The sequence below is a fragment of the Mesitornis unicolor genome, unplaced genomic scaffold, assembly GCF_000695765.1.
Source record: "Mesitornis unicolor isolate BGI_N332 unplaced genomic scaffold, ASM69576v1 scaffold35053, whole genome shotgun sequence".
NCBI lineage: Eukaryota > Metazoa > Chordata > Aves > Mesitornithiformes > Mesitornithidae > Mesitornis > Mesitornis unicolor.
The window spans coordinates 47,862-75,361 of NW_010173234.1; the positions used below are offsets into that span (position 1 = coordinate 47,862).

The 27,500-nt window shown below is 41.4% G+C and overlaps 1 protein-coding gene across 13 annotated transcripts in view; it reads right to left on the reverse strand.

The window, feature by feature from the left end:
- Positions 1–27,500, reverse strand: part of IKZF1 (IKAROS family zinc finger 1 (Ikaros)) — a 53,829-nt gene that overhangs the window by 24,763 nt on the left and 1,566 nt on the right. For all 13 annotated transcript variants that reach the window (XM_010180666.1, XM_010180665.1, XM_010180664.1 and 10 more), the window contains exon 2: positions 22,341–22,460. In XM_010180666.1, the coding sequence (XP_010178968.1) occupies positions 22,341–22,460 (120 nt within the window). The remainder of the gene's footprint in view (positions 1–22,340; positions 22,461–27,500) is intronic.

The window sequence follows — 27,500 nt, forward strand, 5'->3', positions numbered from 1 at the left end:
GATCTGTAACCAAGCCAAGGAGCTGATCTAGTTCATATTTATTGTCTCTGTTGTGTTACTTGCTGGTACATTTTGTACTGGATTCAAGTTGTTTTTTGAAAGGAATGTTCACTACCTGACTGCTTGATGTTCGTTTGTCATCTGAATTACCAGTAAAACTGAGTTTGAAAGGAGAAAGAGCATTATAAAGAAAAGTCATACTACACCTATTTCTCAAGTTCCACATGTATGTGTAACCCATTCTTCCTCTATATGAAGTGCTCTGCATCTTTTATTGGCTGCGTGAAAGAGAAGCTAAGGGAACTGCTACAGGCTTGCCAGTAACAGACTTTATTGGCACTTTTCTGTTTTGAGAAGTAAGCTGGGAAGATTTTCAGACTGGAGGGAAAGGTTTGCTGACAAACCATGGCAAGAGCAGAGCTTCTCATTCTGCTTCCATCAGATTTTCTTTAATGGCAGCATGAAAGGAGGAGAAAGTAGCAAAACGGCATCTAGCAAGAAATTTTTAAAAAGCAAAGTAACCTCAAGCAACAATACACAACAGTGAGTTAAAAACACTACCATGTATGAAAACCATTCCCAGCTTACACAGATAGATCTGTGTGGATACATGTGGTCATGTGCTGAGTCTAGCACCTGTGAAGCTGTATTCTCCAGAAATGCTATAAGCAGAAACGCTGTGGCTTATGCTCTTCCCCACACAGCAACAGTTACCCAAGAGAAACAGAGCCTCAGACACATGATAATCTAACATTTTTAAGGCATCCTCCTTCTCTAATCCTTCCTCAAAGCAGTATTTGGTGAAATTCATGGGTGTTGACCTGTCCTCAACTAATGCAACAAAATTCTAGCTAATGGCAGGCACACATAGCAGCCTAGGAGAATGAGAAAAGAGTGTGCACCCACAAAGATTAGCATTTTGGAGAAGACGAGTGGCTATATTGAGGTTTATCAGGGAAACCAAGGAAGCTTCTCACATATGGAAGAGACAGGCCGGTTCCTGCATGTCATGGCTGGAAGTTGTCCTTACACTGCTACAAACCTGGGAGCTGCAGTGGGGATCCCAAGACTAAATAAAGGGCTTAACAAACGCAGAAATATGAGTAAAGCACAGCTACACACCTAAGATGATTCATTATGTGAAAAATATGTGAATCGTAGCTAGAGGGGGAATTTTAAGCCTGCCTGACCAAGAAAAAACCTTGTGAAATCTGAACACATACAGAGGTTATTGGTCAGATCTGTACCAGATGAAGACATCAGTCATTATCCTGCAGAAGAAAGCTGCCGCTTGGGAGCAATGAAGAGTCCTTGGGTCTGTGGTAGGAATGGGAAGACACAGCTCCTAGGCTTGCCATACAGCCAGCATCGTGCGTGGGTGGGCATGGGGACAAGCAGGAAGACGAAATGTTTTGTATATTGCTGAATTCCGAGCACCTAAATTTGCCTTGCCCTGAATGCAAAGTTGAGCCTTGCAAACCTTCCCCTTTTCATACTCCAGCTCAGTGAGCTGCTTACATGCCTTTAATTTTGTCCCTGGAGTGGCACAGAGCTACCCTGGTCCGCCCATGTGAAGGCTGAATGAGCTGTGCCATTGCTGTCAGTGAGACGGATGTGGGGACTTTTACTAGGGCCTGTTTAGCTGGCGTGATGATGTCTTGAGCGCTATTTTACGCAAGTGTCCATAGTTCCCCAGCTGTCAAAGGGTCAGTAGACCTAAAATTAGATCACGCAGCTGTGTTTAGATTTGGGGAGGTGCCTATGGGTGCTGTGCACTGTCAGTCTTCACTTTCGAGAAGAGGTCAGATGATGAAGTGGAGAGGAACCTAGCCATTTCAGCACTTTATGACAATCTTGTCATCTTGTCTACCCAGAAAACAAATGGCAGAGCAAAGTCCTCTGTGTCTCCCTCACCAGACAGGGGAAAAAAAAAAAGAGATACAGAAAGTTTATTTTAGACTAAAGCAGATCAAATGTAGTCATCACTTTATGAGTGATAAAAGTAGATGATCTCTCTTGGGACTGTGCAAGAAAGGTAATTCTGAGGTAACCTGCTTTAGAGCTGTTAATCCTGAGTGCTCAGTTATTCTTCTAGAAGTATTCATCTGAGGCTATTGAAGCTTTTACTTTTTGGGTTGTAGAAACATTGCCAGAAGGTTTTGCAATGTAATCTGCTGTTTACCTGATTACAGTGTGCTCAACAGTCCAATGAAAGAAAATCCTGATCTACACCTTCTGGGGAAGAGGCATAAATTAATCTACACAAATCCTAAAGAAATTGCCTGAATGTAGACATACCAGATAGCTCCTGAGGAGAAAAATGCCAGGAAAAAAGTAATCCTTTTCCATTGTGCATTGCAGCCAGTGCCTTACTACAGGGCCTGGAGTTTCCTCAGGCAATCAGTTCTCTGTGCTGAAATTGTAAAAAACTCCAAATGATGCTGGGAGAACTCTTGAACGCTGAGAGATCTGGATCATTCTGAAAGTCTGAAAATTCAGTTCAGTCCACATTTTTAAAAGATTTCTTGTCTTTCCTCACTTCTTTGGCCATTTTTCAAAAAAAAATGCTGTTTCCTAAATTTTTCTTCAGGAAAAACAAGCCCATCTTTCCTTCTCTGAGCAGAATCCAACCCTAACCATGCTAGTGCTATGGGAAGTCACCCCTGACACTGAATGCCTCTTCTATGAGGCATCCAACAATTGCAAAGCTGTACACATTTCCTTAAGTCTTTGAAGACAAAGTTAAGAGAAAACCCAAGATTTTACTAGCTTTCTCCAATAGTTGACTCAAAAAGAAGGACACATTATTAAAAAGAAACCTAGTTCCTCAGAAAGATGTGGGGAAAAAACATGACAGAAGTTCAGGTTAAAGAATTTTCTGTAAGTAAAAGATATTGCATCAGGAACAGCATCTTGGCTGAACTTCCTAGCTCTGCTCTGCAAGCACACCTCAGCTGCGCTTTGAAACTACTGAATTCAGGATTCCCTATTCCTGTCCTGAAGGGTATCTCCAAAATCAGAAGGAACTGTGCCACAGAAGGGAACTCCAAGCCAGGGCTTGGTTGGGTTTCTGGTGCAGGTATCATTATGCCCTCAGAGGAGAAAGGCCAATTTGGCAATCAACTCTGGAGCAGCTTCCTCAAACTCTGAATAAATCTTCAGCAATGCTTAAGGCTGGTGAGTGTAAAAGGGTGTTTTAAAATTATTTTACCACTCTCTTGAACGAGTAATCTGACACTTGAAACTCACTGGAAACAGAGCCAAGATCACAATCTTTAAACAGTCACAGTCACCATGCTGACTATAGCGATCTTATATCAAAATGCAACCGTTCTCTTAACATGGATAGATCAGCAATGCATCCAGGCCAACATGTTGCTGGCAGAACTTCAAGGGAAAAGGCTTTCAAAATAATAGTTGTTGAAGTAAGTGGCATCCAATAGCACCACTCTTGACTAAATTGTCATAAGTAGCTCAAAACTGACTGTTGTGAACAGGAGAAACCTACATAACTCAGACCACAGAAATTCTTTCATCAAGGCCTTCATTTCTGGCTGAGGTATATAAGATAATAATCTAATATGGTTTAACCATCATTCAAATACTCTAAACTCTTCCACTCATTTCAATATGCCTACCAGTTATTTTAACATTGGTCCACCAACAAAAGATTTTTACAAAAGCAACTAATGTTCTGGGGCTATCCAACTTCAGACACTAATGAAACTAGATTATCAGAAAACAGATCAGCCTAGAAAACACTGATCACAAAGAAATCAAACCACTGTCTCAAGCTCCATATCTAAATCCTGGGCATTCAGTCACCTCTGAAAATCTGGACCACTCTCTGTTTAACATTGACAGGCATACAGGCATTAACTCCTCACAAACTCTGTTTGCCATAACCTGTAAGCTGATCAGTGGAGAAGTTGTTAACAGAAAGGACGTGTACTGGCATATTCTGATTTCAAACCTCAGAGCTGGTTCAGGCATTGAGTCCCAATCTGCAGCAGAGGGAGACTATCAAACCCTTGTTCCACCGCAACACCCCACAGACTGCAAGCAAATATGAGAGGCAGTGGAAAGCAATTTTGAAGTATCTAAACAACTCGGGAGCTTAAGTCTCATCGTCTTGTAGTAGTAGTCAGATTTTTAAGACAACCTGAGCTTCTCATGGGGAGTGGAGAAACAGCAAACCCACACTGAGAATGCTGTTGAACTTAAGTCCAATCGCAGCCATAGCTGAGAAACATCATAGCTTCCCCCTTGTCCAGCTTAACAGGAAACCTATATCTACTGTTCCTCTAACTCCTTCCACAAACACACAGAGCAGTCTGGACATATTACCCATTTCCTCCCAAACCACAGTTATCTCCTTAGTATCTGTCACGGCCTAGAAGCCTACAAGTTTGGAGCAAGTCCTACACCAGTTGCTATGATGTAAATTTAGATCAACTGAGTTGAAAGGCTTCTAGGAGACCCCAGACAAAAAAAAAGAGGAGAGGGAGAGGGAGAGGGAGAGGGGGAGGGAGAGGGAGAGGGGGAGGGAAGGATTAAAAAAGGAAAAAGAGCACCTCTAATTAATGGATGCCCTAGGAAACAGCTGGAGCAAAGTCCATGGGAACAAGTTTTCTCAGCTGCCTGATATCTCAAGAAAGCTACAGCACCTCCTCATTTTCATCCATGGCATCTTCCAAAGGTTTACTTCACACACAGACATGGGCACTATAAATAATTTTTCCTTTGAGGTTTTATGTGGGGTTTTTTGTTTGATTGTTGGTTTTTGTTGGTTTTGGTTTTTGTTTTTTGTTTTTGTTGTTGAGAAGGCAATGCTATGAGCTTCGTGCCACACAGGTCTAGAGATCTGCTCATCTCTCATGTCTCCGCAGGCAAGTTCAGAAACACACCAAGGCTGTATCTTCCTTGTAGAGGCAGTACTGTGGGAGACCCTTTGACACAGACTGCCATCTCACCTTTTCATTCAAGGATTATCTTAAACTATGTGGAATGCCATTATCCCAAGTTCCCAAGCTGGAAATCTTGTGACTTTCTGTCATTTCTCTTCCCTATTTATAAATCTCTCCCTTCTTTCCCTCAGTCCCCTATTCCTCCTTCTCCACCCTGATCTGCTTCTGCACACTCCTTGAGGTGAAACCAAAGACCTGCAGTTGTGACACTGCAGTTTGTGTGTCATATTGTAACTGGGTTTCCACATCCTCCTCACTCTGTTGTAAAAGCACTCGAAGAGGAAGAAGGGCAAATAATGAAATATAGGAAAGCAGGAAAAGAGGAAGCATCTGAGAGACAGCAGCCCAACTGAAATGCTAAGAATTATGGAGAAGTGACAGAAAGGGAAGCACAGATCAGGAATTATATTTGGTGGCTTAGCAGAAAAAAAAAATTAAACAAACAAAAAATATGTAGGCTTGGCTTTTTCTGCCTCTACAGAAGTCTTCTAGATTACTATCCCTCTCCAACTCTCACCCACTTGATCTGTATTCCCCTTTCCACCTACTTTAAGACAGTTACCAAACTGTGCTGCTCAGCATGGGGATGGACTTCAACAGACCTGAACCAACCACCACCCCTCCTCCTTATCTTCACATCAACCAGGAGGAGGGACTCTCAGAAAGAAAAGAGGCAAATCAAACATGAAGAAAAGGCCTCAAGATGCCTAGCCTCGGGGTTGAGAGGGCTCGATTAGGCAATGGTCTTATTTGCTGAAGGCAGCCACGGAAGACAGAGTGATGGAAGAGTACAGAAGGAAATTGGCTAAAGCAGCATAGGGATTGCCTAACTGGGCAATCCTGCCCGGCTGCCAGCGGATGGAGCAGACAGTTTAGGAAGTCCTTCCACTGAGATCATGCCCTGTTCTGTCCTGCTTGTTCAGAACGAAACTTGGCCACAGCAAAAAGCGTTCAAAATTCACATGGAGAATTTTCTCTTCTCCATTTGCATGCAGAGGAGATACAAAGTAGAACATGAACCCCTTTAAGAACAGAGCGGGACTCAGCTTTTTACACTCTCCCATTTCTAGGGACTTTTCAGCAAGAATTTGTCTGATTAAGGGCTGAGTAGAAAGCAAAAACTTGAGAAATTACCTTCTATCAGTGATAAGTTTTGCATCCCTTTTGAGTCAAGCTCCAGTCTTTATCTTATCCGGTGGCTAACTGAATTCTGTAGTTTCTCAGGAAGATAGTGGTGAAATCCCACAAGTAAATGAAGACAGGAGTGTTACACAAAGGTGTACTGTGGTATACTTATTTGTTCATCACTGCATGAAAGCTACCCTGTTGGAAGAGCTTGTTCAAAACCATTTGTGGCTATTCCCCCACAAAGGAGGCTGTCAGGAGGTGATAAGAAACGGGTATTAGTGAGGCTTCACTTTCTTTGAAACACACTTGCACAGAGAGTATCAACAAGCTCAGCTATTTTCCCTACCATTTATCTGTGAATTAGGAAATATCTTCTGGGCCACCTGATCAGTGTTTAGTTCTTTGGCAAAAGTTAATGTATTTTGGGAGGTGTGAGATAGAGGAGAGATCACTCTACCTGTGTAGGAAGGAGTCAGCAGTTTCATTCTGGGAAAGGCAGCAGCAGCCCCTTAGACGTTGTGATTGTTGGAGACCTGCACTGCATGTCCCATCCTGCAGCTCTGACTGCTCTCCTGTTTCCCTAACCTCCAGTTGACAGTGGCAGAGTTCATGCACTGTGTTATTTTTCTAGGGATGGAAGGGTGACAGAGGGTGACACATACATGTATGTGAGAGGGACTATGACCACTGTGAAGGTTTTGCCTAGATTGTCATGTCCTACCTATTACAGAGAAGGGCTGGTGGGTATTTTGGGTTTGAGGGATATGACCTGCCTTCTTCTGGCTTTACTAGTTCTGGTCTGGTTTTAGCTTCAGTGGAGCCCCTCTTGATTTAGCATTTCCAAAGACAAAAGCCAGTCACGCGGCTGTTCAAGAAACAATGCTATGTCAAGTCAAATAAGTATTGCAAGAGAGAACTTAGCTATGGATGTTCTACGCAGCAGATGGACGCAATTTTTCTATTTTATTTTGAATGAGAAATGTCAAGCAAAAGAGGCAGAAATATGATCACTTTCCTGTCAAGCCAGTCATAATGTTATTTACTGCTAAACCAGGATAGCTGGAAACAGCTAAGCATTGGCCTCTACTGCAACCCTAGCCATAAGGAAAGGCATAAGTAGTTTGCTTGTTAAGGAGTAATACCACAAGGGGATTTTTATGCTGATGTAAACTTGGAAAAAAGAGAAAATTAAATAGCAATAGAAATGGACAATACTTGTTCCAGAACTACTCTCAGTTTCTCACCAATTATAAATAGTACTTATCTTTTAATAATTCTCTTCCTCACAAACAGTAGCTTTCTGCTTCAGCCTACAGAGAATTCAATAACAAACAAAATTTTATGTCCTCAAAGAAGGACAGGACACTGGATATAGACTGAGGAAACCTAGGTTCAATTCCTAGCTCAGCCACAGACTTCCTGTGTGGCCATGGGAAAGGCACTTAATCCATCATGTGGCCTTACTTCCCTATCTGCACATTTTTCAATTCTTTTTTACTGGGGATAACACTTTTTTTTTTGGGGGGAAACTCAAAAGCTGTGTTGCTGTCTAGACTGATTCCTACATCTGGGTGCACTCTTCTCAAGTGTCCTAACACACGAGGCTGAAATCTGGCCATGCGCTGGTCACCCTCCTGGCATATGTCCCAAAGTGACTATGGGCCATGCAGCAGGCAGCAGTTGTAGCTCGGGAGGCTGCAACACTTGGGTATTTGTGAAAATTACATTCATAACCTCTGGTGCATCCTACTGAATTATAGAGAGGTAGAATTATTGTCCACCTAATAATCTTCTGTTACACCCATAAAATATAGACTATCAAGTGCTTGGAGCCCTCAGCCAGCTCTCCCTTGTCTGGGACTGCTCAAGGTCAAAAAGTGGACTTCTTCTTCCTCAGATTAATGATGCAGAAGCAGGAAAAGAATGATATTTTTGCCTCAGATGGCCTTTTTCCATGCTACCACTCTGTTTGAAGAGAGATGTAAAAATCCCAAAGGCAGTTACCTGAAGAATAAAAAAGCATAAGCTGTTTAAAATATCCAAAGCAGTTTTTAACTTCCTGCCACACTGCAGCCAGCATGGCAGAAGTTGTCAGTGATCTGAGAAAAGAAAGAAGAGAAGGGCTCAGTGTGTACCTTTTTCATAGGAAATGACTAAATATTGAAAACTTTGTCATCTCCAGTTCAGTTCTGTAGCACTTCTCATACATGCTCAGTTATGAGGTGTGAAATCTCACTCCAAAACCAAATTACTAGAGTATTTTTTTTTGTAGTGCAAAAGACCTTCAGAAATGGCTCAGCAAAAAGAAAAGCCTGTATAGAAGTAAGGATTTGACTCCCTGAAATTTGGGCTTATACCCCAACTTTATCCTGAGCTGCCCACCCTCCTAGGACCGGCCTCACTCACTGCTCCATCACGCTGGTACCAGGCTGTAATCCCACTCATTGCACTGGCATGACCTAGGATTCCTGCCTGTACAAATCAGGCACAGAGCTGGAAATCAGTTCTCCCCTTTTTCTAAAAGTTCAAGCAATACAGTGAATTGCTCCTCTGCACTACGATCTAGACCAATTAAAAGTCAGGAAAATAATTATTTCCTGATTCCCAAAATGATCTAATCATTCAGTGCCAATATTTATTTAATTCCCTCATGTACCATCATCAAGTCCTTCTTTTATTTATCTTTACCTGTTTTATATTTCTGATCTCACTTTTCAAGCTGAAGAGACACACTGTTTAAAACAAAGCTGAGTACTTTGAACCAAACCAATCCCACTGCACCCTGGAAGAACACACAAGACTATTTTGCTGCAGCTATTAGAAAAACAACTTTGATCTCTGGTCTCCAGAATACTATTTATGGTTTAGATTCCACAGCACAACTGATTACATCTCATTGTGCCCTACCTCACACTTACCTCGGCTAGGGCTTGTAAGGCTTAATTAATCAATCATGTATCTATAGCCTTAATTAGATCATAAGCTCTTTGGGGCATGCTGTTGGTGTTTGTGCAGTGTCTAGAACAACAGAGCTCAGTTCCTTTTCCAGGAACCTTGTGCCACAACACAAATTCATAGATAAAAACAACAAAACAGTTAGAGAGAAATGGCAGTAGAAACACCCAAAGCTCAATTCAGTTCCCTTCCCAGTCTTACACAAACTGTAAGAGCTAGTACGGACATAGAACATGCAACTATACACAAATAGAACAAGAGCTGTGCTGTGATAACTGGCACCAAGTGTTCAGAGAGTGATCAAAACTTGGCCTCCCATTAAGGGTTGATGATCTGCTCAGACTATCAGCATTGGCATTTCCTGCCCTTTCAGCATTTATGGAATATTTGAAAGTGTCTAGCAGGCAAAGTTTCTGTCAAACTTCCTCTCTGCTCCTAGTCGCATGTCCTAGATAGTGTGTGCGCTTTTTACTTGGAGGAATCCATTTGTTGCTTTTCAAAGCATTTGCCCAGTTTATGGTTAAAGTACTTTTCAAATATTGCAAAGGAACAGACATTGTGTTGCATTTTTAACAAACACGAAGGATCCTAAGCATAGAAATACTCAAATGTGTGTCCTAATGTGCTATTACACATTAGGAAACCTTCTTTCCCATTAGCTACCAAGTTGCAACTCCTTGTTGCTACCAAGCCAGAGAGAGTGCATCGGTATACTACTCAATCCAGGGTTCATAATACACTTGAATTTCACACTAACACCTAGACACCGTGGCTGGACTAAGAGCGAGGCAAATGGAAAGTGTGAAAAATCTTCCCCACTAAAATGTAAAGCAGCTCTACAGAAGTTGCTGTTTCTTATTAGCTAAGGTAAACTTTGGTATCTGTGCCGTGGCTGTGCTGCACTGTGAAGTGCAATGTGAGGTCAAGAAAGGAAACAAAATCCTGTTAACTCCATCACCTAGGACCACACACATATGAAAATACAGTTTGGGCTACAAAGCCTGAACCAGATCATGGCCAGGCAAGTTTGTCAGAGGCTGCAGCGAGTGTGTGGACTTGGCCTTCAGAAAATTAACCTCTACCTGGTAAACTGGTCAGCAACCAGAGACAAAAATATGGGAATGATGAGTGATGCTTTGTTCATTTGGAGGAGCGCACCTCAAGGACGGTTGCTTCTGCCTTGTCCAGCACAAAAAGACAAAATTGTGCTGGCTGAATATTTCTGAGCATGTAAGGCACTCAAATCCCAGTGATCCCAGTATCCTACTGGCAGGCCTTTGGACTCCTGGAAACTTAGACATCAGGATTGCCATTTGCATCAGAGCAGTGCTGAGAGCTCTCCTTGCCACCAGGACAAATGAAGCATGGCTCATCCACAGCTTCAAATTCCTTTACCTCAAAGGCACCATGAAGTCCCAGCAAAGCTGATGTGAGCCACAGGCTCACACCTTCGGGCTAACATGCTTCTCAGGCGCTCATAGAAGAGAACGTTGAAAGTTTCATTTTCTGTTGTCATCCATTTTATCAAATGAATGTGCAGCAGCTGTTAGTAGTGCAGGACTGTGGCATGCTGTGGCAAACCTTCCCAGCAAGTCTTGTGAAATTTGCTTCTGCTGATGCAAATGTGCTATTTGCTAGAGCTCCATATTGCTATCTGATGAGCTCCCATCCTATGCCTGAACATGAGAAACACAACCCACAGCCTAGAACGTGTGGATCACTGTGTTCTCAGGAAGTATGCAACTAATATAACTATTTGTGCTCTGTCTCACTGGGGGGTGAAGAAAAACCACCATTGCACAGCAAACACCGGTCCTCACACAGGAAAGCCAGGGACTGCATTTTGCTCAACTAGCCTGGCCTTTGTGAGGGGTTATATTTTGCACTCAGCTGTAGCTCCCCAAGATGTGCCTAGGGAGATTCCCTGTATATCACTGTTGCTTTCTGGTATGGGAAAGCAGAAGGGTCCATCACTACATCTGTTATGGTGGTTCTTTTAATTGTGCTTTTGTACTCGTTAGCTTAGTTAGCTACTGAAACATCTCTAAGAAAGTTATCGAGTGAGGCATGCGTCAGCTTTTAGTGGAAAACTGTATCTCAAAGGAGAGATACAAGATATTATATCTTCATTTTCCATTAGATTATTTCAGTATGTCAGCCATCTTTCCCTCTGCTGTGAAGACCAGACATCCACTAAAGATTCACTGAGCAATCCTAAATTTGGTAGAGGACTGCAAAAGAATCTACTGGAAAAACCATTGCATCAACATATCCCTCACTCTCTATTACAGACCTTACCTGAATAACACCGTAAGAAATTAATTGACTAAAACATCCAAACAAAGGAAGAAACAGCACTTATGAACTGTGGGGGAGGATCCCGAAAGCCCACGTACCCCTTCACTGCTGAGCCAGCAGCGGCAGGCAGGAGACCCTCTCCAGGGCATCACCTCAGGCAAGAAAGGCCAGCAGGAAGGACTGGAAGGGGGTCCATGTCTCTCTCTCTCCTTTCCTTAGCCCTCCCTTTCTTCATGAACTCCTTGGTGGTCCCTCTACCATGACCCTGTCTGCCTTCACAGCCATCCCAGCCCGGCAGCTCTACACAGAGAGCAAAAGCCACAACAGGTACAAGTGGGTCTTCCTCAGCTGCTGCCCACTTCCCAAATGGAATTTACACTTAAGTTTCTTACAGGGATACAGACAAATTAGCAGGAACTAAACTTTTCCTCTTTTAGGTTTGAAAAAAATGTATTTTTATGACCTGCATTTACTTTGCAGCTTGTATGTTTGATAGCTTTTTTTTCCCTCTTAAAAAGATTGAAAAGCTCAGCTTTCAAGATAAATGCTCTTTTGCATACATGTGCTGCATTTTACTTTTTAAACAGACATATGCACAGAGGAATTTAATTTTGCAGGCGTATAATTTTATGTGTGCTGACAAACATATCTTCCTATGTACATGTGTGTATGTGTGTACATTTACACCTGTAAAAGAGAGAACGTGGTATAGATGGCTATTGTTGGCTGGAAAATACATTGTCATTTCAAACTTCAAAGGGAGTATTAAAGAGAATAAATTAATTACAAAAAGTTTTAGAAATGAGAAACATTTTTGTATTGTTTCCTTAACACCAAGGGCTAAATCGTGCATTGTATAAATCAGTCTCTTTCATGGCACGCAGGAAAGAGCTTATTAGCAGTGGTTACACTGTATAGCAAACCTACACTCTCATTAATGTGTAATTACAGAATAAACAACATCAGACTTCTCTAGTCTGTACTGCATGGAGAAAAAAAATCCACTTAACACCACAATAAGCCCACGATAGGATACCAATTTTACTAGGATCTGCTAGCAACGTGGTGGTAAGATTAAACAAATGTGTCACTACACCAGAGGTAATGCCTCATTACCATTATTCCTTCCTTGTCTTTTACATGTGTTGGGCTACAAAGCCACTGAAGTCTTTTGCTAGCACAATAACAATTTTTTCTTTTTATTTCTATTTGCCACTATGTGGATAAAGAGTCAGGAAGCTCAACCCCTTCCCAGAAAAGCCTAGTTCCCATTTGATTTCTAGATAAATCGTTGTAGGTCCACACCTGCAGCAGATGAAGTGACCACACTGGCCATCAGGGCTTCCCCACCTCCCCCTCAATGTCCAATGATGGGAGATGCCAGTTACAAAATGGTTTGGATTCTGGGAGGAAAAAGGACAAACGCTGACTCAATGGTGCAGAAGGGATGTTCTCACCTCTTCGCTCATGGCTTCAGCCTGGGGAAACCAGGAGGGCAGCTCTGCTCAGGAGAGACAGAGACATTAACTGCCTGAATTGTGGCTACAGCCAGCTGGTGGTCGGGGTAGGGATGGATCATGGGCAATTCGACACTTTCCTTGGCCACAAAGCTGCTTCTTTCCCTTTGCAAATCTGGGTACAAAAAATGAGCAGTGGATCTCAGTCCACCCCACAATAAGGCAAATAAAATTTTCATAGTGAATTCTATATGGGTATGTGGTGTTCTCCTCTGAAAAGATTTTTTATTTTTCTTCTCCTCTTTCTCGTGTGGAAAGACCCAGAAATACATCTCTGAAACCCAGATGCAGCACAAGGGGTGCAGAAACAGCCGTGTTCCCTAACTGGCAGTCGCCATTTCAGTGCTAATGAAACCATCCCACTTCACACCAACCACTGCCACCACTTCCGAGCATTGCAACACATATTCACAGCAGGAAAAAACAGGCTCAGTAGCTCAGTCCATATAATGCTGAGGTGCACAGTACTGTGAATGAGAAGGGACTAATCTCCCTCCAAAAAACCTTAAGCCATCATTAAAAATCAAAACACAAAGCTCTTAGCTTAGAGAAAAACCAAAACACAAAAACCACCAAAGATTTGGGAAGTTCAAATCCATAGAGGGGATGTTGGCTGATCACAGCTTCTTACAAATGCAGGATGCTTTTACATGATGAAATACGGAGAGTGAATATTTCCTCTTCTATTAATTGCAACACAAGCTGGAAGTGTCACCAACTTTAGTTGAAACTTGCCTATCCATTGCATTAAACATTGCTGTTATGTTACTTAACCAGCAAGGAGGACAAAATCATGTGCGGATACTCTCTGTTATATAAAGGAATTAGCAATTCCTTTTACAGCTCTCAATTTTATTGTTTTAAAGGAGGAGTCAGGGAGCAGTCAAGTTCTTATGTCGTTCCATAAAATAACATAGAAGTTACTGAAAACCTGATAAGAGCCACTTCCTCAGAAGTAACATTTCCAGGGTAAAAAAAAACTGGCTTATGTGAAAGTTCTCTTTACTCTTCAGCCTCTTCTCTTTTTTTTTTCCTCTCTTTAAACACCGATACGTGGCTCGGAGGAGTGGAAATCAAGCCATTCTGTCACATTTCTCCACTTTTGCTACATTTATTACACTTCTCAAATTAGATAATTTTGGACTGTCTTTGGGGGGGGGAGAAACAGGGGAAATGTAAGGTGAAAACCAAAGAGCAAAACATGGACCTTACCTTTTATTTTTAGATCTGCCCTGTTTTGGTTGGAAATTGAGAGTAATTCTGTGTTTGCTCTGCATTTGTTATTTCTCTGGGAACCTTCAATGGGTTCTTAATCCCATTTTTAGGTATGGATTTTGACATGTTAGGGTTGAAATCATATTTACATCAAGGGTACAGGAGTTACTTGCTTCAAAAAATCCCATTTGGTGCCTGTGGTGCTACTGTGGCTGATGGTGGAACAATAGATTGGAGACCTTCCTGGGATCTCGTCTTATGCCTATGACTTAGACACCTAAATGTTTCTGGGAAACATGTCCCTAAACTGCAATGGGTACAAGAAGGAGGCACTATTCCTAACTTAGAAATGTGTAAAAACCAAAGAAAGAGAAGCACACACCAAATGGATTACTTTACTAGGAATTATGTTCCCTGCATGTGCACCTTTCCAACACCGAATTCATTTACTGAGGAGGGAGGGTGCAGCAGAAAGTGTCTCACATTGTAGGCTGCAGGTCGAATCTTCTTTTGGGCTGCCACTTTGCTGGCTCACTATTTCAGGGAGGCAGCTAGAAGGGGCAGGACAGAGTTTCCAAAGAGCTGTCTCTGGAGATCAAAACCCTGGGGTGCTGGCTACTCCACCATCACAAGTTAACAGCTTGTGGTCACCCTTCTTCACCATAAATGACACGCTGAGGGTGAGCCTGCACTAGCTGCTACGCCATAGCTACCTACTGCCTGTGGGGCAAAGTTTTTTCTGGAGAGACCACTTTATGGGGCTTCACAAAACCTCGCATAGTGAGCAAACTGGAAAAGGTTTCTCTATCCTGCTGTAATGAGTGGTGTTCGCTCCTGGCTTTAGGACTACAGCTCCAAAAAGGAGCTCCCTCTATCCCCTGCTCTTCCCATAAAGAGCTTGTTCTGCACTCGAGAAACCTGTGGTGGCATGGCCATGCTGTTAATCCTGCTAGTCTCTGATGCAGGGATGCAGCCACTGTGATTGCACATTTTGCTGTGGGACACAGCCTGGGGATTTTGCACCTGATGAGAGAGCATCACCGCAGGTCCTCTGCAGTCAGAAACCGTCTCCTCCCAGGCAGCACCATAGCGAGAGTTGAAATTACAGAAATGTGAAGAGAGGCTGAACAAAATCAAAACAGCAGCTTATTCTGAAACAGTGTCTCTGTAGAGGCAGGTGGTCCCTATGCTGTGCCTCAGTCCAGCAGTTAAGCATTTAATTCAGGGTGCACTCCTGAAGAGCACTTGGGTTGAACCAGAACTTGCTCAAGGAAAAAAGCAAGCCTACAACAAAGAGTAAGCAAGAAATAATACAGAATAGAGGATGGCTGGTGATGGGAGGTCCATCCAACCATTTGATGCAGAGTCATTCCCTTAAAATAACCTGAGGTTTAGCAAGCTGCAGTTATAGAGGTCCTCCCCAGCTTAAAATATGTCCCCCTTCCAGCCAGAGCCCCGTATTTCTGAGTTGTGCTGCAGCCACGGCTGAGATCCTGCTAGATAATTTTGACTCCCGAGCTAGAATGGGGCTTATCTCTGAGGCACATCTCTTCTGCACAGATCAAGACAACTTCCTCTAACTGTAGATTAGATCAGCAGGCTCAGTATCCGTACCTAAAAGCCACACAGCTAAACAAGCTGCATCTCTCCAGTTCAAACAATGCTCACCGCTCTCTCAAAGCTCAAGAAACAAAGCTTGCACAGCTTCCAGGTTTTCCCTGGCTTTTGCACTGGCATTCCCCTCTGGAAACACTGCAGTACCCAGCACGCACTCATGAATTTGGCCCCAGCTCCACAAGCTTCACGGGTCTGGAGAAATAAGGGGAAAAAAACCCCATAGCTTCACCACCTACTGCAATGTCATGTTGCCACACAGTGGCAACAGAAACCATACTTAAATGGGCCAGGAGTGGAAAAACTCCTCCCAAAACTAAATAGAAATAGAAATCACTGGAAATGTACAAATCTCCTTTAGGATGAATTCTGTTCTTAAGGATTTGATTTTATGACATGCTTCAGTTGCATCAGAGGACAGTTTTTTACATGCCTGCTTACAGAGTGGCTCTGCCCCGGATTTTAGGGGCTGCATCAACTGCACTAACACAGCCCAGCCCATGCTGGGAGTGCAGTGGCTATCCTTTCCACACTGGCTTGCTCTCCTTTCGAGAAACTACTTGCAAGTTTGTTTTGAAAATGTTCACTCACCATTACTTGCAGCAAGAATTTTTAAATCTGATAAAGGAATTTGCCTTCAGTAAGAGGGCTGTTTCATACTGGCCTTGAGAAAATCCATGCACATTTTGCTAAGTCCTAAGTCAGAAGAGTAAGACAAGCCTGTCCCTCAGCTTCTCAATGGCCCCATATACCTGGGCCTTCTGCACCTCACTATAGCACAGAGTTTCACACTATGCACGTGCAAAAGGCTGGCATATAACGTATATCCTATACAGCATATATAATGGAATTAATCAAATTTGTCAAATGCGTTCTCCCACTAAACCACCCCCATCCTTCTCTATACAAATTCCCAGAAGGTTTTTGTATACAAAATGAAAATAATCCTGACAAAAATATCTCCTATGTTCCCCTTAAAAACAGGTAAGTCATACTGGCAGGCTCTCAGAGCACTCAGTACCAGTTCATACTGGCAACTGGTACTTTGGGACTAGAAATAGGGGCTCTGGACCAAACAAGAGGGGAGATTCCTAACTTCCTTATTTTTAAAAGTTCCTAAAATATTTTAGTTACAAGTTTTTCAATTCCTTCAGAAGTCTCCTCAGTTGGACTTTCAAGCCCTGTTTCACTGTGGAGGGTTAAAGACAATTCTTAAAGCTCCCTAAACCATCTTGAAACAAATTTTCTCTCTGCTGCCAGAGACAGTAGGGATACATTAGGTGAGACAGCAATTATCAGCAGTCATCAGCACTTATATACAAATGCTCATCAGCTCCTACACACTTTCATATCTTTGAGCAACAGAGATGTCCATCTAAAACCTGAGCAAGTAAAACACACTACACAGCCCTCCAGGTTCCTTTAGTTCTCTGAATGATTTCGTGTCCCCGTGCACACATGCCACACATGCATTTTATTACTCATACACAACAAGCTGCCTTCATAGCTACTTGGCTCCTACAGAAGGAGCACATCAAGACGTTTAGCTTTGGCAGTCTTCTTCCTCAGCCCCTTTCCCTGCCCTACAGAAGTGCTGGGGCAGCAGCAAGTGGGACCTGTCTCAAGCAACAGGACCGATTTTGCAAGCTGGGGTGGGGCACTTCCCCTTTTGGCTTTTCTCCTTTCTCCCCTCCGTCTGCAGCCTTTCCACACTTTTACTCTGCCTCCACCCAGCTATGTGTGAGTTGCAGCAGACTGATGTAATGGCAAGCTGTTGTGGTTGGCCTAGTGGCCCCTCAGCAATGCTTCTGTCCGTGCTCTTAAATGGTTGAGCTCCTTTTAAGGAAATAAAGCACTGAGCAGCTCAGAGCACTTCTCTGCACCCGTAACTTGCTACTCATGCATGTTACCACCTCTGAGTGCCCATGGCTGGGTGGGAAGACCCCAGGATGTGAAGGCAATGCCAGGCTCCCAGTGTTGCCAGGCACTGAGACTCTGCAGCTATACAGGCTTCTGCTTCAGTGACTGGGTTGTGGGAGGAAGGTAACATCAGTCACTTGATATTTCCCACTGAAGGAGAAAAATGTCAGAAAGCCCTTTTAATGACTCTTCCCATATTGGTGTCCTTTTAAACAAATAGGGAGTTTCCATATAAATCTCATCTGTCTTCTGTTTATGTCTAGGATCACTTTGACTTGTTACTTCGGGCATCTTCTGTCAATTGTCCAACAGTTTCAATCCAATTTTGGAGATGCGTTGTCCCCACCTCTTTCTCTCAGAAGGAATATGTGTATGCCTTATACATTCCAGATCCAGACTGTAATCTGTGACTATGATGGTGATCACTTTTTTTCAGTGAGAAACCCTTGATTTCTGTGTTGGAAGTCTAAATGGCCATCTTCAGCTTCAGACAGCTGCCTGTGCAGAAATGCTGAGCCCACAGCCTCTTTCCAAGACACTGTGAGATGACTTCTTGTTTTTCACCCATTGATGGCCAGCTACAGTATGGGTACTTATGGATAAAACCAGGTACTGCTTACCTTTCTAGGCAAATACTACCACTGCAGCAAATGGCTTTTTCTGCATGAAGTAGGGTCCAACCTACAGCTCACTGAATCATTAGCTTCCCACGCATAGCTTGAATTAGGATACAGTCCCAGATCAGAAACAGAGCGAAATTGTAACCCTCTACCACACAGAGGATGTTCAGTACTGATTTTCCACAAAAGGTGGACGCAACATTTAACCTGAAACTTGAACGGAGGCAGTAAGAATCAGTTCAAATCTTATGTTACAGGTTAGAATGGGAAATAGGGCTGCCCATCCAAAATAGGATGCAAAGCACTAATTTTAATGGAATGGAATTTCAGTGGGATGTGCATTTCTAAATAACTTAGATCAAAGGCTCAAAAGTTTGTGTAGGAGAGGTGGTAGAACAGAGCCTAGTGCCTTAAAGAGCTGTAAAAAATTAGCTCTTTGCTTGTCTGAAAATGTTCCCTGTGTTTTCCAGAAAAACTAAATGTAGAGCAGATAAGTAGAGTAAAAGAAATAAAATAATAAAAAAATGATAGATGCCTCATCAGTCTGAGAAGGAATATTAGGGTGGAGAAGAGGACAAGGAAGGAAGAAGATCTAGTGGGCAGAGCAGAAGAAATGAAGCTTGGAGGAGGAAGCTGCTCAACACATAGTGGCATTCTGGGAGTTACAACATTAAAAACACAGCAATCTCATCAAGGAAATGAAGAGATGTAGCAGTGACCAGAACAGTTATTTTAATATGTTTCTGCTTTGCTGTGCTGCTTAGGGTTATTGCTAGAAACTGTTGATGACTTTACTTTCCCAAAGGACCTTTTCACACCTGCTTATCATTTTTGCATTGGTCAGAAGCAACCCGTGTCTTGGATGCCTCTGTCTGGGGACACAAATCAAAGCACACTTTTCATTAACCTCTGAACACCTTCCTTCCGAAATTTGCGCCCTCTCTAGTCACTTTAAGTAAGACACTCAAAAACTTACAGCGCCCAATAAAATCTGGCAAGTGCATTGAGGATTTTAACTTCTGAAGTCTGCTACACCTTCACTCTTCAAGCAGGAGAAACATTTCAAATGGTTCTCTCTAACAGGTTTATAGCATTACATTCAAGTATCAGTCTAGGGCTGGAAGAAACAAGAAAGATCTTTTAAAACATGCAGAGGAGCTAGACCCTATCTTTCTTTTCTAAAAATAGCTTGTTTTCCCTAATCTTTGACCTTTAAAATGCTAAATTGATGAAAAAGGTAATTAAACTTTTGACTCCAGGGTTATAGGTTTCATGAAGTGTTACTACAAATCTGAGTAATCAAACAGTCATCTGAACATTTCTCTCTCGCAGGCTGATTAAAGTCAACAACAGATTTCTCACCTAATTTTAGCAAGATGAGGTAAATACTTATTCTTTTCATTTAATAAACCTGCAATTTCCACTGTTACCTCTGTAACACTACATGTACAAAAAAGTCCTCCAGACCCTAGTGGACCTCTTCCATAAATGTCTGACTCAAATTACCCTTCCTCAGTGCATGCCTCAGTATGGACAGCTGATCTCTCAGGGCATTACAGATCAAGTGGAATGCACTGTAAATCATATGTTGAAATACAGCAAAGTGCACAGAGGATTCCCTTTTGATGCAGGAAGCAGATGGGACATTAGAAAAGTCATATAGAGAAAAATTGTTGCCTGGTTGTATCTGTTCATGTGCATCAACTGTCAGTAATCATAGGCCACAGTCTGTCACTCAGCTATTAATAAATAAATAAATAAATAAATAAATAAAACCAGTGGGTCTTTACAATACTATCCTGCCTACCTATCATTCTTCAAACTACTTCTTCAGATCATCCTTTTCTACCTAGGTTTGGTGATAAATATCAGTGAGAAACGGACGTTAAGACTTAGAGGTGACAGTGTTGCAGTGAACACCAAGTCTGTCCACACTGACATGCCACTGCCTACACTGAAAGACAGTCCCCATCATTCCAAACACATCTATGGCATTATGTGGGCCAAACACCACTCCTAAGGCACTGGTTTATCCCTAACAAATTTTCTTTTGACGATGATCTAGAATATGCATAACAATCATACGGCTCCTGATATGTTTAGGGCATGTGTTCAGACCCTTTTTATAAAAGATAAGAATTCTTTTTTTCAGTATACTCTTTTCAAAAAGTTAGTTTAGGTAGGGCTAGAAAAAGGAACAGCAGAAGAGGTAAAAGTGTACACAGCTTTACAGAAAAGACAAACATTGCAAGCGCTGAACTTGACACCCACAGTTAAGATCAGCCATAAAACTGTGAATTGTCTTTGTTTCTGTTGAATATGGTAAATGACTCGCTGCAAGAGATGACCCTTCAAAACCAAAGAACTATGGGTAGAGAAAGTGGCTGTAGAAAAAATGTTGAAGTCAGGACATGGAAAATCTAATTTATTGCTGAGTGCACAAAGTAAAACTAATGAGAAAAACAAATGGAACTTATCATATTTAGGATATCAAAAATAACATTCTCTCCTTCTTTTATTACAGTCACTTCTAATATGTGTTTATATTGATATATAATTAAACTATTGGGAGAACCGTTACATCATCAGCAAATATAAATTTCAAATTTGCTGGTTCCGTATGATATTTACAAGGTGAAGTGAATTCAATGCAATAAAAAATCTGGTTTGTTTGGGTTTGAACAAGGGATTTTTAAATTATTTTTTTTTAATCAAGGCTTAAATATTTTGTATGGCTTAGTTACTGTGGGAGAAAGGAGGCTTAACTCATTTTACTGAATTGAGACACAAGCAGTAAGGGCAAGATTTTGTCCAAAGAACTTTGGACTGAGAAACAAAGCGCTAGTTAGGTGATCAGATTATTAAAAAGCATTTTTAAAAATTAATTTGATTGTAACGTATGTCAGTATGCATGTAGGAACAGAAATTTATGCTCACATTTTTGGTAAGAGGGGATCAAGTGGTAAATAAAGTGAAGATGCATAAGATGTTGCATTCTCTACTAGCTAGTGCTGGACTTTCGGAGAAGGATCTATTTCTAATGTTGCCACCATCCTGCTATATTACTTTGACTTGGTTATTTTGCCCTCTGTGCCTCCCTTTCCACCTACTGTCCTTTATTGGACTTCCTTAGACATTAAATATTTAAAGGCACTTGCAATCTTTCTGTAAACAGTCTTCCACCCTGACCCTCATTCTTCCAACAGGAATGTAAAAATGATGACCAATACTTTTATTTGTAAATAATCAATTTGTAAATAATTTTATCATATAGGGCACTGATCACAGCATTCCCTTTTTTTTTTTCTTTTTTTTTTTGCTCCCTAGCAGTAAACAATCATTGCATTCAAGTAATATAATCTAGTCTTTTTTAGTAGACTACATGTGAGTTGATGCATGCAGCAATCAGCAGCATTGCTAGTCCTTGGTGTGGAGTCTAGGATCTCTAAGAAGAAACAGCATTTTGCAAAATCATCTCTGGACAATAATCTATTTTAATCCAACAGACTTTATCAATTGTGGACTTTTACCTAGAAGAACAAAATTCAAGTGTTTTCTAAAGTTCTCCCAGTTAAAAAAATCAAGGGTAAATGAAGATCAGATATTGGAATCTGAAACATATGAATACTACCCGTGATCTAATAAGGCATTTCTGTAGAAATCTGAATAGCAGGTAACATTCAAGATAGCATTCAAATTAGCAATAAAAATAATAATAAAAATACCCAAGAGTTTACTAAATTTTTATGAAATCTAAGTTCCAATAATTTTGATCTGGAACCACACATTTAATACCATTTGCTATGAAGAATGAAAACCATCTTTCCTGGAGAGAATTTAATGCAATCAGTTAGGCTTTTGAAATAAGATAAATAGTAAGATCTTTATAACTTTTCTGTGGATGAAAAGGCTTGCTGTCCTTCAAAATGCCTTTTCCAAAGAGAAGGTTGTACAAAAAAACACCAAGCACCTGAGTAATCCTGTGCTGAAAAAGACAAAAAGGCACAGGACCTGCTTGTATACCAGCTTCTTATACAGTGCTTAACATTATCGGCATATTATATTATGTACTAATATTTCTTATCAGAGTGGACTGGTTGTCTTACCCAAGACTCTCTCATTCTTAGCACTCTGCTGTCCTCCAGTACTAGTTGAAAGGTCCTCTGGTACAGGCATAGGCTCATCTGCATCATCTGGGACATCACTAATAGGAGGACTTTCCTTTCCTAGTAGTGAAGAAAGTAGCGTCAGTGAGTCATCAGAGTAGCCTCATTCTCAAATAATACCATAAGAGGAACTAGAAAACAAATAAAACTTAACAAAAAAACCCCTAAATTCTGCTAAAAGCATGGCATTCATAAGACCAAAACCTGCTGTCCCGCAGAGAAAGCTTCATTTGAATAGAGGGGAATTATATTTGTGAAAAGAATGCATGGCCAATGTCTCTTCCAAATTTACTGAAGTCTGGATACACAGTTATCAGTCTTACCCTTTTCGATATTTGTAACACAAACAGGTATTTTTCAGCTGCTATGCTCAGAAGATTCAGTTTAGCTAACACTGACTGACATTACAAAGGCTATCAAATGATCACCTTTTGCAAAAACTCTCCCTTCTTCCACAAAAGCTCCTTGAGAGCATATCCTGATTTGGTTCAATGACATAGTGAAGCTGAACTCACAAGTATTCTGGGGCTTCAACAGAACTACCCAAAAATAGAATTTTATCTCCAACTAGAAATTCAGCCACATCTTCAGCAAGCTTCACTAATACCCACAGATCAAGCTTAGGCTGGTCCTTGTGCCTACAAGTAATTAAGTGCCTGTGGCTCCTGGGACTTCCTAAAATACGTAAAACTAGCAGAGGTTACTCAAAACATGACTTCAAGAGTTTTATGGTCTCTCATTTGTAGAGGAAACAAACCCCAGTATCTTGTGTATACAAAGTTTTGTGAAAGAAAAAAAATCTGGTGCTTTAGCATGGTGTTAGTATTTTGGAACTGGTTTAATGCTGAATGCAATACAATAAGGAAAATAACTCTCTTGCTAAGTGTTGCACTTCATACATGTCCTGCCACAGTACTATCCCTGCCTTGCAAAGCTTTTTTTAACATGACTTAGCACACCTGTAACAAAAGCATGCCTTTGAAACAACTGCCAAAAGAATTATCCAAGTGATTAGTTTCATCGACAACTACTAAAAGGCTGGGCTTTGAATTAATAGCAAAGAATGGAATAGGCCCATAGCAGGATTTGAACTCAGTAATGTTCACATAAGACCTTTGTCTCCAAAGTGGAGATGTTACCAATTTGCACTGATGCAATCTACTAGACATCCCGTGGCAATCAGCACACCAGCAAGGGCAGTAATTTCATAGCACAAAGGCCTAGCAAATTAGTATTTTTTTCTAATGGCAATTCCCTCATTAACACACAAGCATTAACTGATTTTGAAATCACTTCTCAGAAAAGGAAAAATTAAAACAATATAGCTTACTTAAGTGACAACAGTCTGGTGATGCCAGTTATGGATTTGACCCGAAACAAGAAAACAGTTTCCTTGCAACCTCCTGCATGGAGGACAGCATCATGCTTTTCGATGTATACTGATCATGATGCAGGGGAAATGACAGGTAGGTTTAGGTCATCTCCCAAATTAGCTGGTTTGGGTTGTTTGCACAAATCCAGGTTTAAATGAATGAAATGAGTGGGTGACCGCATTTCTTGACGATCCATCAGACTGTGGAATAATCTCTGAGTAGGAGTGGTAGGAGCGGCATCAGGTGAGCCACCTAAATCTGCAGCCAGAGGACTCAAGGTTAATGATGGAACAGTCCTGCACTGCCAGAGGGACCCAATAGATGCTTTCATAAGGCCTTCCCCATCTCCAGCTTCTGCGGGGTATTCTTTAATGGGCGAAATCACACCCACTGGAGACGACTGCAAGAGTAAAAGTGGATTGCGTAAATGGTAAAGAAGGACTATGAATTTTTACAGCAGAGGAAAGTAAAAGCGGGAAGTAAGTTCATTGAAACAGTTTTTGCCATTCACTGTTTAGCTCCTTATTTAGCTATTAATTTATTTTTCTGCACTATTTTTATGGGATGTAAAGAACTTAAAGAACTTCTGGCAACTTTCCAATGCAAGTTCCATCCTGCCAAGTTGAGGTATCTCTTACCGATAGAATGCATGGGTAAGGAGAAACAGCTGAAGTATTTCAACTTTTTCTACACTTCCCCCGCCCCCAACAAAACAAAACAAAACAAAAAACCTAGAAGTTTAATCAGAGGGCAAGAGGCTGTCTGGTCAGAAACAACTCTCTTGACACTACATAGAGGTTAAGGAAATTTGTTAAAAAGTAATAGTAATCAAGAGCCACCTGCACCTTCCAACATTCAAATTGTGCTTCCAGTTACTACAATGGAAGTTGATGTTTTGACTTAGTCTAGATTCAGAAGAAAACCTACCCTAAATATGTGAAGGCTTTTTCGCTACAAACCCATATAAAGACATAGTATCAGACCTATGAGATAACAGATATCAGACAAAATCAAAACTTGCTTAGTGCATAATTAGGCATCCTACAACAAGCAGGCTAAGTAGGATGCTTTGAAGATAAGTCAAAGCAGGCTTTTGGAATAGAAACCTGTTAGTAGATCAGTACTTTTACAGTTTATAGTGAGCTGCTTGGTTCACTAAACAGATACCAGTCTTCTAATAGCTGTTTGCCCAGGTGGCATGAATCAGATGAGTGTCATGGAATTGGTGGGGCAGAAGTTGGAGATCTGGTATGCTTCCCACTTTGCAGGAGACTGCAGTTAAGAAATCTTGATAAACTTGGTTTTAATGACACATTTCACATAATTTGATTTCTTCCTGTTACACATGGTCGAGAAATCCCTGTGCAAAAAGGCAAGGTAAAAATAGTGCATTTAAAATAGATATGTTTGTTGATCCCTGTGTCTTGGATTCTAGAGCATGATATTTGTATTTCATGCCTTAACTACATCTAAATTATTATCCTATGATAAGTTCACTACTGAATGGTAATCTTACAGATATGCAGTCTCACTAACATCCTTTTGCCAATGAATTTAGAAATGGAAAGGAGGTGGGGGAAAGGAGGGAACAGTTTCCCATTTAATTTCTAAAAGGCATGTCCAGAACAGTAACTGGTAAAGGGGATGGAGCTAAAAAATCCCCACCTAGTGGCAAGCACTGGGGTAAATTATTAAATGTCACATAACGGAGCAAAGCATCATAGATTGATTCCATTCCCATTTTATATTTTTGCTCAAAAATAAGTGAAGCAAAACCAGTGCAGTCTAATGTTGGGGTGGGTTGTCTCTTTTTTAAAAAAAAAGAAATTATAAAGAATCATCTGACATATCAAATAAAAAAGACAAGGAAGCTGTAGAATCAAAGTTCTGTTTCTGTCTCTGCCACTGATTCATGGTGCCCTTGGTTAAGTCATAACTGGAGACAACTTCAACTGCAGGCTGTATTGTACATTCCACCAGTTCATCCTGAAGCTCTGAAAGGTGGTCTCAGATTTCTGCCATTTCTGCAAGAAAATTGTCAGAGAAGTGCCTAACCTGTCAATGGTGCCTTGGCAAGACTCAAGTCTTACCTCAACTTCTCTCTACTTGAGTTTCCTCATCTCTGCCCTAGCAATATACTTAAAGACATGAGGAAAGAGAGGAAGGGAACAAAGTGCCCAACCCAGTAAGGTTTCATGCATCCTCTATTCCTACCAAAGCCTGTTTGTCTCCATTCAATTCTGAGAGCAGTTCAGTTCATGCCAGGATGGTGCTGCTGGAGCTATGACTGTTAAAAAGAAACCCAGGGCAGGCTTTCTTATAAAAATCTCATTCTCTGTCCTTTCACAAACTAATGTTGGGTGTATTTAAAACCTGAAGGTTGTTTCCTATGGAAACTCAATAATCACTGGAGAAGTTATGCAAGAAATGCAACATATATGTTTCTCTGGATGAGAGTCACAACCCAATTCACATCCCCTTTTCACTGGTGGAACCTCAAACCTCCAGTGATGAGAAAAGAGTTGCTCTGGGATGGGAGCCAGGCTCTCAGGTGAGAGATACCACCCCAGGATACACACATTTCCCCAGGACGCAGCAAGAACATAAAATGCAAAACTTTTCTTCCTGTGTTTGCACAGCCTGGTTGGTGCTAGGGGGATCTTTTTGTGTTAGATGTGGAAACATTTGTACTGTTTTTTCACCTTCCTTAACTGTTAGGGCCTAGAACAGAGAGAAAAAAAAGCAGGAAAAATACTGCTTGTTAAGTGAGATATTATCTGTGTTTTGTGACTCTTGTATGGGTGCCGGATACCGTTTGGTTAAATGTATGTCAGCTCTCTCCTCATTTCAGAACTGCAACTGCTTGCCTCATGAAATATCACTTTCAGGAGAAAAATACAAAGTGTGAACTCTGCGCTAGTTGCATGGCATTTCAGTTCCTCTAGGAGCCAGCCATGCCTGGATTCCCAGAAGCAGGAATACCTGTGCACACACAGGGCTTTGCTCACTTGCACTACTTGTGTTCCCTCTTGGCCTGGCTCGCCTCTACCACACCTGAGTTAGCTACAGCTGCGTGAAGCACATGGCTGCAAAACACTGCTTTTGAGTTGAGAAGACTGTTTCTACAGACACATGTTATTTCTGGGTTGAAAAAACAAATAAAAAAAAAACAAAGAACGCCCCAAACTAACTTAATTTTTTAATTTTTTTTTAAACACGAATGTGCTAGTGAACAAAGTCACCTAAATTCACAGGCTCAGAGAGTAAGCTACACTTGACAAGCATTACTCGCAGAGCAGGAGAAACAAATAAAAGTGTTTTTCAGCTTACAAGACAATCTCACACTCCTGAAACTGTGCAATTGTCTAACTGGTTCCCAATATGTAGTAGGGGTCCCTCATCATGCAAGGAAGAGTCCTAGAAGCATGCAGAACCCCAGAGGAAGAAAAGTGGGAAAACTCTTTTCTGGATTCACCAGCCTATGAGAAAGAAGACAAATTCCTGTTCCTGAGTCCACACACAGCTCAGATAATAGAAGAAAGTAAATTAGCAAGTTCTTTCTCTGGCCAGTTGTTCACAAATCCAGCTAACAGCCCACAGCCTCTGCTCACAGAAAGTACCAGATGCTCCTCCCCATGTCAAAAGAAAAAAAGCAATGCCCTGGTAAGAAGTAGCAGGTGCACAGCTTGAATTAAGGCCATTGTAAAGCATACCACAAATGTTAGGT